Source organism: Oncorhynchus gorbuscha, linkage group LG05, assembly GCF_021184085.1.
Source record: "Oncorhynchus gorbuscha isolate QuinsamMale2020 ecotype Even-year linkage group LG05, OgorEven_v1.0, whole genome shotgun sequence".
Lineage (NCBI taxonomy): Eukaryota > Metazoa > Chordata > Actinopteri > Salmoniformes > Salmonidae > Oncorhynchus > Oncorhynchus gorbuscha.
Window position 1 is genome coordinate 77,607,039 of NC_060177.1, and position 12,500 is coordinate 77,619,538.

Sequence of the window (12,500 nt, forward strand, 5' to 3'; positions counted from 1 at the left end):
AGAGACGTGGGAGAGAGAGAGAGAGAGAGAGAGAGAGAGAGACGTGGGAGAGAGAGAGAGAGAAAGAGATGTGGGAGAGAGAGAGAGAAAGAGATGTGGGAGAGAGAGAGAGAGACGTGAGAGGGAGAGAGACGTGAGAGGGAGAGAGACGTGAGAGGGAGAGAGAGAGAGACGTGGGAGGAAAGAGAGAGAGAGGCGTGGGAGGAGAGAGAGAGAGAGAGAGAGAGAGAGAGAGAGAGAGAGAGAGAGAGAGAGAGAGAGACGTGGGAGAGAGAGAGACAGACATGGGAGAGAGAGAGAGAGAGACAGGCGTGGGAGGAGGGAGAGAGAGAGACGTGGGAGAGAGAGAGAGAGAGATGTGGGAGAGAGAGAGAGAGAAAGAGATGTGGGAGAGAGAGAGAGAAAGAGAGAGACGTGTGGGAGAGAGAGAGACGTGGGAGAGAGAGAGACGAGAGAGAGAGAGACGTGAGAGAGAGAGAGAGAGAGAGAGAGAGAGACGGAGAGGGAGAGAGACGTGAGAGGGAGAGAGACGTGAGAGAGAGAGAGAGAGACGTGGGAGGAAAGAGAGAGAGAGGCGTGGGGGAGGAGAGAGAGAGAGAGAGAGAGAGAGAGAGAGAGAGAGAGAGAGAGAGAGAGAGAGGAGAGAGAGAGAGAGACAGACGGGGAGAGGAGAGAGAGAGAGAGAGAGACGTGGGGGAGGAGAGAGAGAGACGGGGGGAGGAGAGAGAGAGACGGGGGGGAGAGAGAGAGAGGGGGGGGGGAGAGAGAGAGAGACGGGGGGAGGGAGAGAGAGAGACGGGGGGAGGAGAGAGAGAGACGGGGGGAGGAGAGAGAGAGACGGGGAGGAGAGAGAGAGAGACGGGGAGGAGAGAGAGAGGGGTGAGGAGAGAGAGAGGGGTGAGGAGAGAGAGAGAGAGACGGGTGAGGGGGTGAGGAGAGAGAGAGAGAGACGGTGAGGAGAGAGAGAGAGAGAGAGAGAGACGGGTGAGGAGAGAGAGACGGGTGAGGAGAGAGAGAGAGAGAGACGGGTGAGGAGAGAGAGACGGGTGAGGAGAGAGAGACGGGTGAGGAGAGAGAGAGACGGGTGAGGAGAGAGAGAGACGGGTGAGGAGAGAGAGACAAGGAGGAGAGAGAGAGACGGTGAGAGAGAGAGAGAGACGTGGGGAGAGAGAGAGAGACGTGAGAGGGAGAGACGTGAGAGGGGAGAGGGAGAGAGAGAGAGAGACGGAGAGGAGAGAGAGAGAGACGTGGGAGGAAAGAGAGAGAGGCGTGGGAGGAAAGAGAGAGAGGCGGGGAGAGAGAGAGAGAGAGAGAGACGGAGGGAGAGAGAGAGAGAGAGAGATGTGGGAGAGAGAGAGAGAAAGAGATGTGTGGGAGAGAGAGAGAGAAAGAGAGACGTGTGGGAGAGAGAGAGACGTGGGAGGAAAGAGAGAGAGAGGCGTGGGAGAGAGAGAGAGAGAGAGAGAGAGAGAGAGAGAGAGAGAGAGAGAGAGAGAGAGACGTGGGAGAGAGAGAGACAGACATGGGGGAGAGAGAGAGAGAGAGACAGGCGTGGGAGGAGGGAGAGAGAGAGACGTGGGGAGAGAGAGAGAGAGATGGGAGAGAGAGAGAGAGAAAGAGATGGGGAGAGAGAGAGAGAAAGAGAGAGACGTGGGGAGAGAGAGACGGGGGAGAGAGACGTGGGAGAGAGAGAGAGACGAGAGAGAGAGAGAGAGAGAGGGAGAGAGAGACGTGAGAGGGGGAGAGACGTGAGAGAGAGAGACGAGAGGGAGAGAGGAGAGACGGGAGGAAAGAGAGAGAGAGACGTGGGAGGAGAGAGAGAGAGAGAGAGAGGGAGAGAGAGAGAGAGAGAGAGAGAGAGAGAGAGAGAGAGAGAGAGAGAGAGAGAGAGAGAGAGAGAGAGAGAGAGAGACAGACGTGGGAGAGAGAGAGAGAGAGAAAGAGAGAGACGTGGGGGGAGGAGAGAGAGAGACGGGGGGGGAGAGAGAGAGAGAGACGTGGGGAGGAGAGAGAGAGACGGGGGGAGAGAGAGAGAGAGACGGGGGGGAGAGAGAGAGAGACGGGGGGGGGAGAGAGAGAGACGTGGGGGAGAGAGAGAGAGAGACGTGGGGAGGAGAGAGAGAGACGGGGGAGGAGAGAGAGAGACGGGGGAGGGAGAGAGAGAGACGGGGGGAGGAGAGAGAGAAGAGAGAGAGAGACGGGTGAGGGGGGTGAGGAGAGAGAGAGAGAGACGGTGAGGAGAGAGAGAGAGAGAGACGGGTGAGAGAGAGAGACGGGTGAGGAGAGAGAGAGAGAGAGACGGGTGAGAGAGAGAGACGGGTGAGAGAGAGAGACGGGGAGGAGAGAGAGAGACGGGTGAGGAGAGAGAGAGACGGGTGAGGAGAGAGAGACAAGGGAGGAGAGAGAGAGACGTGTGAGAGAGAGAGAGAGAGACGTGGGAGAGAGAGAGAGACGTGAGAGGGAGAGACGTGAGAGGGAGAGAGGGAGAGACGTGAGAGGGAGAGACGTGAGAGGGAGAGAGAGAGAGACGTGGGAGGAAAGAGAGAGAGAGAGGCGTGGGAGGAGAGAGAGAGAGAGAGAGACGTGGGAGAGAGAGAGAGAGAGAGAGAGATGTGGGAGAGAGAGAGAGAGAAAGAGATGTGGGAGAGAGAGAGAAAAGAGAGACGTGGGAGAGAGAGAGACGTGGGAGAGAGAGAGACGTGAGAGGGAGAGAGAGAGAGAGAGAGACGTGAGAGGAGAGAGACGTGAGAGGGAGAGAGACGTGGGAGGAAAGAGAGAGAGAGACGTGGGAGAGAGAGAGAGAGAGAGAGAGAGAGAGAGAGGGGAGAGAGAGAGAGAGAGAGAGAGAGAGGAGGAGAGAGAGAGAGAGAGAGACAGGCGTGGAGGAGGGAGAGAGAGAGACGTGGGGAGAGAGAGAGAGACGTGGGAGAGAGAGAGAGAGACGTGTGAGAGATAGAGAGACGTGTGAGAGAGAGAGAGACGTGGGAGAGAGAGAGAGACGTGGGGGAGAGAGAGAGAGAGAGACGTGAGAGGGAGAGAGAGAGAGACGTGTGAGAGGGAGAGAGAGAGAGACGTGGGAGGAGGAGAGAGAGAGAGACGTGGGAGGAGAGAGAGACGTGGGAGGAGAGCGAGAGACGTGGGAGGAGAGAGAGAGACGTGGGAGGAGAGCGAGAGACGTGGGAGGAGAGCGAGAGAGAAAGAGACGTGGGAGGAGAGCGAGAGAGAAAGAGACGTGGGAGGAGAGCGAGAGAGAAAGAGACGTGGGAGGAGAGCGAGAGAGAAAGAGACGTGGGAGGAGAGCGAGAGAGAAAGAGACGTGGGAGGAGAGCGAGAGAGAAAGAGACGTGAGAGGAGAGAGAGAGAAAGAGACGTGAGAGGAGAGAGAGAGAAAGAGACGTGAGAGGAGAGAGAGAGAGACGGGGGAGGAGAGCGAGAGAGAGACGGGGGAGGAGAGCGAGAGAGAGACGGGGAGGAGAGCGAGAGAGAGGAGACGGGGGGGAGAGAGAGAGAGAGAGACGGGTGAGGAGGAGAGAGACGGGTGAGGAGAGAGAGAGAGAGACGGGTGAGGAGAGAGAGAGAGAGACGGGTGAGGAGAGAGAGAGAGAGAGACGGGGGACGAGGAGGAGAGACGAGAGAGAGAGAGAGAGACGTGGGATGAGAGAGAGAGACGTGGGAGGAGAGCGAGAGACGTGGGAGGAGAGAGAGAGACGTGGGAGGAGAGCGAGAGACATGGGAGGAGAGCGAGAGAGAAAGAGACGTGGGAGGAGAGCGAGAGAGAAAGAGACGTGGGAGGAGAGCGAGAGAGAAAGAGACGTGGGAGGAGAGCGAGAGAGAAAGAGACGTGGGAGGAGAGCGAGAGAGAAAGAGACGTGGGAGGAGAGCGAGAGAGAAAGAGACGTGGGAGGAGAGCGAGAGAGAAAGAGACGTGGGAGGAGAGCGAGAGAGAAAGAGACGTGGGAGGAGAGCGAGAGAGAAAGAGACGTGGGAGGAGAGCGAGAGAGAGAGAGACGTGGGAGGAGAGCGAGAGAGAGAGAGACGTGGGAGGAGAGCGAGAGAGAGAGACGTGGGAGGAGAGCGAGAGAGTCGTGGGAGGAGAGCGAGAGAGAAAGAGACGTGGGAGGAGAGCGAGAGAGAAAGAGACGTGGGAGGAGAGCGAGAGAGAAAGAGACGTGGGAGGAGAGCGAGAGAGAAAGAGACGGGGGAGGAGAGCGAGAGAGAAAGAGACGTGGGAGGAGAGCAAGAGAGAAAGACGTGAGAGGAGAGAGAGAGAAAGAGACGTGAGAGGAGAGAGAGAGAAAGAGACGTGAGAGGAGAGCGAGAGAGACGGGGGAGAGAGAGAGACGGGGGAGAGAGAGAGACGGGGAGGAGAGCGAGAGAGAGACGGGGGAGGAGAGCGAGAGAGAGACGGGTGAGGAGAGAGAGAGAGAGACGGGTGAGGAGAGAGAGAGAGACGGGTGAGGAGAGAGAGAGAGACGGGTGAGGAGAGAGAGAGAGAGACGGGTGAGGAGAGAGAGAGAGAGAGACGGGTGAGAGAGAGAGAGAGAGAGACGGGTGAGGAGAGAGAGAGAGAGACGGGTGAGGAGAGAGAGAGACGGGTGAGGAGAGAGAGAGAGACAGGGAAGGAGAGAGAGAGACGGGGGAGGAGAGAGAGAGACGGGGAGGAGAGAGAGAGACGGGGAGGAGAGAGAGAGACGGGGGAGGAGAGAGAGAGACGGGGAGGAGAGAAAGAGACGGGAGAGGTGAGAGAGAGACGGGGAGGAGAGCGAGCGAGATGAGGGAGAGAGAGCGAAAGAGAGACAGGGGAGAGAGAGACGGGAGACGGGTGAGAGAGAGATGGGAGACGAGAGAGAGAGAGAGAGAGAGAGAGAGAGAGAGAGAGAGAGAGAGAGAGAGAGAGAGAGAGAGAGAGAGAGAGAGAGAGAGACGGAGGTGAGTGAAAGAGAGAAAGAGGTTGGAATATAAAAGGAGAGAGAGTATTTAAAGCCAGAGAGAGAGAACCCACCTTACTTAAACATACTACACTATAAACTAAAATCCCAAAGCCAGGTGAGTGCTGGAGACTGGTCAATATGATTTTGACTGACGTGCAAACTGACCTGTGAGGAGATGGATGGGCATGGAGAGACGGGTGCAGAGGCAGGGCTACTAAAGTAAAGGCTGAGGTTGAGGTAGTGCTCGTGACTGCACAGGATACGCAGGAACTCCAATCGCATGCTAATCAGGATTGGCATGGAAACGGTCTTTGTCGACATCTGGGGGGGGGGGAGATAGGTCAAGGTCAGGTTAGGTTATTGACACGGGATATGGTCAGAGGCCATATCAGAGTCTGGAATTGGTCACCTCCTTTGTAATTATGCAGTGCCAACATCCTTCATGTAACTACCATGTAACTACCATATTTTGTAGTGTGTTACGGTTAGGGTGGCGTCTTACGGTTAGGGAGGGTGGCGTCTTGCGGTTAGGGAGGGTAGCGTCTTGCGGTTAGGGAGGGTAGCGTCTTGCGGTTAGGGAGGGTAGCGTCTTGCGGTTAGGGAGGGTAGCGTCTTGCTGTTAGGGAGGGTAGCGTCTTGCTGTTAGGGAGGGTAGCGTCTTGCGGTTAGGGAGGGTAGCGTCTTGCGGTTAGGGAGGGTAGCGTCTTGCGGTTAGGGAGGGTAGCGTCTTGCGGTTAGGGAGGGTAGCGTCTTGCGGTTAGGGTAGGGTAGCGTCTTGCGGTTAGGGTAGTTAGCGTCTTGCGGTTAGGGTAGTTAGCGTCTTGCGGTTAGGGTAGTTAGCGTCTTGCGGTTAGGGTAGTTAGCGTCTTGCGGTTAGGGTAGGTAGGGTCTTGCGGTTAGGGTAGGTAGGGTCTTGCGGTTAGGGTAGGTAGGGTCTTGCGGTTAGGGTAGGTAGGGTCTTGCGGTTAGGGTAGGTAGGGTCTTGCGGTTAGGGTAGGTAGGGTCTTGCGGTTAGGGTAGGTAGGGTCTTGCGGTTAGGGTAGGTAGGGTCTTGCGGTTAGGGTAGGTAGGGTCTTGCGGTTAGGGTAGGTAGGGTCTTGCGGTTAGGGTAGGTAGGGTCTTGCGGTTAGGGTAGGTAGGGTCTTGCGGTTAGGGTAGGTAGGGTCTTGCGGTTAGGGTAGGTAGGGTCTTGCGGTTAGGGTAGGTAGGGTCTTGCGGTTAGGGGAGTGTCTTGCGGTTAGGGTAGGTAGGGTCTTGCGGTTAGGGTAGGTAGGGTCTTGCGGTTAGGGTAGGTAGGGTCTTGCGGTTAGGGGAGTGTCTTGCGGTTAGGGGAGTGTCTTGCGGTTAGGGGAGTGTCTTGCGGTTAGGGGAGTGTCTTGCGGTTAGGGGAGTGTCTTGCGGTTAGGGGAGTGTCTTGCGGTTAGGGGAGTGTCTTGCGGTTAGGGAGTGTCTTGCGGTTAGGGGAGTGTCTTGCGGTTAGGGGAGTGTCTTGCGGTTAGGGGAGTGTCTTGCGGTTAGGGGAGTGTCTTGCGGTTAGGGGAGTGTCTTGCGGTTAGGGGAGTGTCTTGCGGTTAGGGGAGTGTCTTGCGGTTAGGGGAGTGTCTTGCGGTTAGGGGAGTGTCTTGCGGTTAGGGGAGTGTCTTGCGGTTAGGGGAGTGTCTTGCGGTTAGGGGAGTGTCTTGCGGTTAGGGGAGTGTCTTGCGGTTAGGGGAGTGTCTTGCGGTTAGGGGAGTGTCTTGCGGTTAGGGGAGTGTCTTGCGGTTAGGGGAGTGTCTTGCGGTTAGGGGTGTGTCTTGTGGTTAGGGTAGTGTATTGTGGTAGTGACCTGGTTGCAGTAGTTTTTGACCAAGATGAAGACAAAGCCTCGGTCCATTAGAGACAGCAGGTCATACAGGAAGAAGGCCAGGCTGATGTTCACCTTCTCTGCCTGCTCCAACTCCTAACAACAACAAAAACAAACTGTTAAAAACAGCCAATGGTCTCCTTAGAGACATCAGGATAAAAAATAAAAAACAAACTGCATTAAGTGATGATTTGATAGATTGGGTCTCTGAAAAAGTGTTTGTAAGTTTACTAAAGGCTCATAATGACATCATTACTAACCTTCTGCTGTTTGACCAGGATGGTCCCTATCTCAGCAGTAACCACAGAGACGATGGTTGTGACATCATCTTTGAAGCGGTCTGAGAAGCGGCTCCTGCGAGGGACGTCTTGCTTCTCCAGCTGAGACACATGCTGGGCCATGCTCTTCACCTGACACACACACACACACACACACACACACACTTAAGCTAAAAATGCTAGAGCTTCTTTGCCATTAAAGTAAATAGATAGTGTAGAAAACATTAGGAACATCTACTCTTTCCATGACAGACTGACCAGGTGAATCCAGGTGAAAGCAATGATCCTATATTGAAGTCACTTGTTAAATCCACTTCAAATCAGTGTAGATGAAGGGGAGGAGACAGGTTAAAGAAATATTTTGAGACATGGATTGTGTATGTGTTCCATTCAGACTGTAAATGGGCAAGACAAAATATTTAAGTGCCTTTGATCGGGGTATGGTAGTAGGTGCCAGGCGCACCGGTTTGAGTGTGTCAAGAACTGCAACACTACTGGGTTTTTCACGCTCAACCATTTTCTGTGTGTATTAACAATGGTCCACCACCCAAAGGGCATCCAGACAATGGGAGGCCAGTGGTTGAAAACAGGTCATTGATGAAAGATGACAAAAGAGGTTGACATGAATTGTGCAGAGCAGCAGGCAGGCTACAGTTAGTCAACTGACAGTCCAGTACAACATTGGTTGAATGCACAACTTGTCATACCTTGACACGAATGGGGTATGGCAGAATGGGGTATGGCAGAATGGGCTATGGCAGAATGGGCTATGGCAGAATGGGCTATGGCAGCTGCGTTCCACATCTTTTAGCAGAAAGCCAAGAAAATGCAGTTGTAGTGGGCTAAGAAACTAAAACACTGGACAGTGGAGAATTAGAAAAACATTGCTGTATCCGATGAATCCGGGGTCCTGCTGTTTCACCACGAGGGGAGGACTAGAGGGAATGGAGAAAACCACGAGTACGTGCATCCATCATGCCGCGTGTCAACATTACAGGCTGCTGGTGGTGTGATGGTGTGGGGTGTGTTTCCAGGGCTTACATTGGGCCCCTGATAAGTGGAGCAACGTTTGAATGCCACAGGATATCTGAACATCATCTCCAATCAGGTGCATCCCTTCATGACTTCAGTGTATCCGTCTGCAAATACATTTTTTCAGTAGTATAATGCCCCATGCCACAAGGCTAGGATTGTCCAGGAATGGTTCCACAAACATGACAGTGAATTCAGTTTACTGCAGTGGCCTGCCCAGTCACCAGATCTCAATCCAATTGATCATCTGTAGGATGAGATGGAACGAGCTGTTCAGAGTAGAGATCCACTACCAGCCAACTTGGCACTACTGTAGGAAGCATTGGAGTCAACATGGGCCGGCATCCCTGTGGAACGCATTGGAGTCAACATGGGCCGGCATCCCTGTGGAAGCATTGGAGTCAACATGGGCCGGCATCCCTGTGGAAGCATTGGAGTCAACATGGGCCGGCATCCCTGTGGAAGCATTGGAGTCAACATGGGCCGGCATCCCTGTGGAAGCATTGGAGTCAACATGGGCCGGCATCCCTGTGGAAGCATTGGAGTCAACATGGGCCGGCATCCCTGTGGAAGCATTGGAGTCAACATGGGCCAGCATCCCTGTGGAACGCATTGGAGTCAACATGGGCCGGCATCCCTGTGGAAGCATTGGAGTCAACATGGGCCAGCATCCCTGTGGAAGCATTGGAGTCAACATGGGCCAGCATCCCTGTGGAAGCATTGGAGTCAACATGGGCCAGCATCCCTGTGGAACGCATTGGAGTCAACATGGGCCAGCATCCCTGTGGAAGCATTGGAGTCAACATGGGCCAGCATCCCTGTGGAACGCATTCGATATCTTGCAGAGTCCATGCCCTAATAAATTGAGGCTGTTCTGAGGGGAAAAGGGGATACAACTCAATATTAGGGAGGCTTCCTAATGTTTGTACATTCAGAGTATATTGAACACACTCACCAACAGTTCAAAGAAGAACCAGGCATATTTATATGCGTTCTCTCTGCAGACTCCTGTGCTGACCACAATCTGTAGAGCCAACTCTTCATGGAACTGCTGTCAAAGGAGAAAAGGAGCCTTGGGTCACTACCACCACTAATACAGTAGTGTCTGGTAACCTACATGTAGAACACCGTGTACTACTTCAAAGGACCACATCAATCCTGGACTATCTCAGTGTTCTAGCGGATGACTTCTTAAAAGAAAAGTACTACCTATACGTTAGAGAGAGAGAGAGATTAGAGAGAGACTCAGACAGACGCATTTACTGACTGAATGACAGACTGACTGCTGTTGCCACAGTCCTCAGTTCAACACAAACCAGAGTTAGTCAAATGCACTGTGACCCAGCCAGTGAAATCTGATACAGCATTTCAAAAGGGTCTGATCTTATTTGAACATGGCAAACACAAGAACAGCGCCTCAAAACAAAGTGATTTTGAAATGCACACACACACACACACACACACACACACACACACACACACACACACACACACACACACACACACACACACACACACACACACACACACACACACACACACACACACACACACACACACACACACACACACACACACACACACATACACACACGACTGTGTAGACCCACAGTTCAATGCCATGTTCAGGTTCTAATTCACATACTCGTGTGGTTCGCTCTGACAGCAGAGAAATCCACATTATCTGTTACAGATTTAACATTTTACTGGCTGCCATGTAACATCCTACTTCGACATTTATAGAACCTTCTACTCAGAAAGCAAATGAGGATGTTATGGTCAGTGTTTGGCCAGTATGGGGCGGCAGGTAACCTGGTGGTTCTAGCGTTGGGCCAGTAACCGAAAGGTTGCTAGATCGAATCCCTGAGCTGACAAGGTAAAAGTATGTCATTCTGCCCCTGAACAAGGCAGTTAACCCACTGTACCTAGGCCGTCATTGTAAATAAGAATTTGTTCTTAACTGACTTGCCTAGATAAAGAAAATATGGAAGATAATTTATGGAAGTCTACATGTTACAGTATGTGATCTGGTCTGCTCAGTGCCACACTGCCCTCTGCTGGTGACTGTTGGCATCACAGAGGTGAATAAAGACATTTATTCCCGGGATCTTTCTGGTAAAAGTTACTTTTCTGTTGGAGGGCCGGGTCCCGCCCGTAGAGCTCTGAGGGTGGCTGCTCACATCCACATAGGTCGACATACGACTGCCTGGGTTGTTCTGGCCCTGAGGGAGAGGACAGCAACAACAAGGTGGTCATGAAGAATCTGAATCTGACTCGACTATCTGGACTATTGTAGCTTCAGACACACAGAGACAAACAGATGTGGTGTGTGGGTCCCAAATGGCACTCTGTTTCCTAAATAGTGCACTACCTTTGACCATGGTCCATGGGGAGCCATTTGGAAATCAGACATGGCCAAAACCAGTGTGTCTACACTACAGCCATAGACCCAGGGGATATCAAAAAAAGCCTTGAAGGTACTGATGTGTTGTAAACCAACAAACAGTCAGAGGCTATGCTAGAGAATGTAGCTACAGTATCAACATGTGTTTGTGCGAGGCTCATGACAGAGGATGTTCATTGACTCTGTGTTTGTGGCAGGCTCATGACAGAGGATGTTCATTGACTCTGTCTTTAGTGTAGCAGTACCTTTTCCCACCTTTTTTTAAAGACGAGTAGAGGTTCACAAGTTAAAGGGATACTTTGGGATGTTGGAATTGAAGCCTTTTATCTACTTCTCCAGAGTCCGATGAACTCGTGGATTTCATTTGTATGTCTGTGTGCAGTTTGAAGGAAGTTGCTAACTTAGCGCAATTACTAACTAGCTTTAAAGGAATGACTGGAAGTCTATGGTAACAGCTAGCATGCTCAGTGTCCTTTAAGAGGAGACAAAGTGTGAGCAGTGGACTCGGGGATTGAACATCCAGTGTTACCCACTCAACCACGACTCTGTATCTGTAGCAGTACCTTAGCTGACAGGATGTTTTTCACCTCTGTGTCTTCTGCACTGTGTGGGGCAGGGATATCAGGGTTGCTGCTGCTGCGGAGCCGGGACTGCAGTAACATGGTTCCGACTGTGGTGGCCGAGGCCCGCCCCATAGTACTGTAGCGGCCCTCAGTGGGAGGTACCACACCCCCTGGACCTGGGCACACAGGGGAGAACCATGTCACTGGATGATCGACCTGAACGCCACACTTCACCTGCACACTGAAGAAGGTTATTAAGTTGAAACTTTATGCAATCGTTTTGCTTGCGGACCCATCACACTATCTGGCTTATCTTTATCCACAGGTGTACCGCACCAACCACACTTTTGGGAGAGCACGAAGGTCCTCTTTTGAGAACCTTGTCACTGGCATGATCTACCTGGTTGCACAGATCTGCACTACTATAGCATTGTATTGGTGTAATTACACAGTTCCCCTTCATTTCAGTGACTTCTGTTTCATGCAACGTATCTAGAGTTTGGGTGTTCAGCTGAGCACATTCCTGTAGCGCAAATACCACTATGTCCATTCTCTTCCCAAGTTAGACTGTCCATACAGTCACATCACCATGACAATGTGTCCGGTGGTTCCTTCCTACCTGTGTTAAGGAGCTCATTGGAGTCAGGCAGACGGAACACCCAGTACAGGTATGTTGCTAGGAGACCGTTCCTGCCCTGCTGGTCCCTGGCCAACTCCTGGCTGTTGTGGAGACTGTTGACGATTGACACCACTGACTCAAACGCTATCTGGGCCAGGTTGGCTAGGAAATAAAACACACAGTTAGTTCTCTCTCTCACGCTACTTGTCTGTCTGAAAGCCCTGGTGACATGTCCCTATAGGTGCCCGTCTGTCGGAAAGCCCTGGTGACATGTCCCTATAGGTGCCCGTCTGTCGGAAAGCCCTGGTGACATGTCCCTATAGGTGCCCGTCTGTCGGAAAGCCCTGGTGACATGTCCCTATAGGTGCCCGTCTGTCGGAAAGCCCTGGTGACATGTCCCTATAGGTGCCCGTCTGTCGGAAAGCCCTGGTGACATGTCCCTATAGGTGCCCGTCTGTCGGAAAGCCCTGGTGACATGTTCCTATAGGTACCGTCTGTCCGAAAGCCCTGGTGACATGTCCCTATAGGTGCCCGTCTGTCGGAAAGCCCTGGTGACATGTCCCTATAGGTGCCCGTCTGTCGGAAAGCCCTGGTGACATGTCCCTATTGGTGCCAGTCTGTCCGAAAGCCCTGGTGACATGTCCCTATAGGTACCCGTCTGTCTGAAAGCCCTGGTGACATGTCCCTATTGGTGCCCGTCTTTCCAAAAGCCCTGGTGACATGTACCTATTGGTGCCCGTCTGTCGGAAAGCCCTGGTGACATGTCCCTATAGGTGCCCGTCTGTCGGAAAGCCCTGGTGACATGTCCCTATAGGTGCCAGTCTGTCGGA

General features: G+C 52.9%; 1 protein-coding gene across 1 annotated transcript in view; it reads right to left on the reverse strand.

Moving 5' to 3' along the window:
• Positions 1-12,500, reverse strand: part of LOC124034932 (dedicator of cytokinesis protein 8-like) — an 80,788-nt gene that overhangs the window by 31,594 nt on the left and 36,694 nt on the right. The window contains exons 19-25 of the mRNA XM_046348326.1: positions 11,671-11,832; positions 11,052-11,227; positions 10,211-10,306; positions 9,040-9,135; positions 7,035-7,184; positions 6,757-6,870; positions 5,097-5,252 (exon numbers count right to left, since the gene is read on the reverse strand). Coding sequence (XP_046204282.1) covers positions 5,097-5,252; positions 6,757-6,870; positions 7,035-7,184; positions 9,040-9,135; positions 10,211-10,306; positions 11,052-11,227; positions 11,671-11,832 — 950 coding nt within the window. The remainder of the gene's footprint in view (positions 1-5,096; positions 5,253-6,756; positions 6,871-7,034; positions 7,185-9,039; positions 9,136-10,210; positions 10,307-11,051; positions 11,228-11,670; positions 11,833-12,500) is intronic.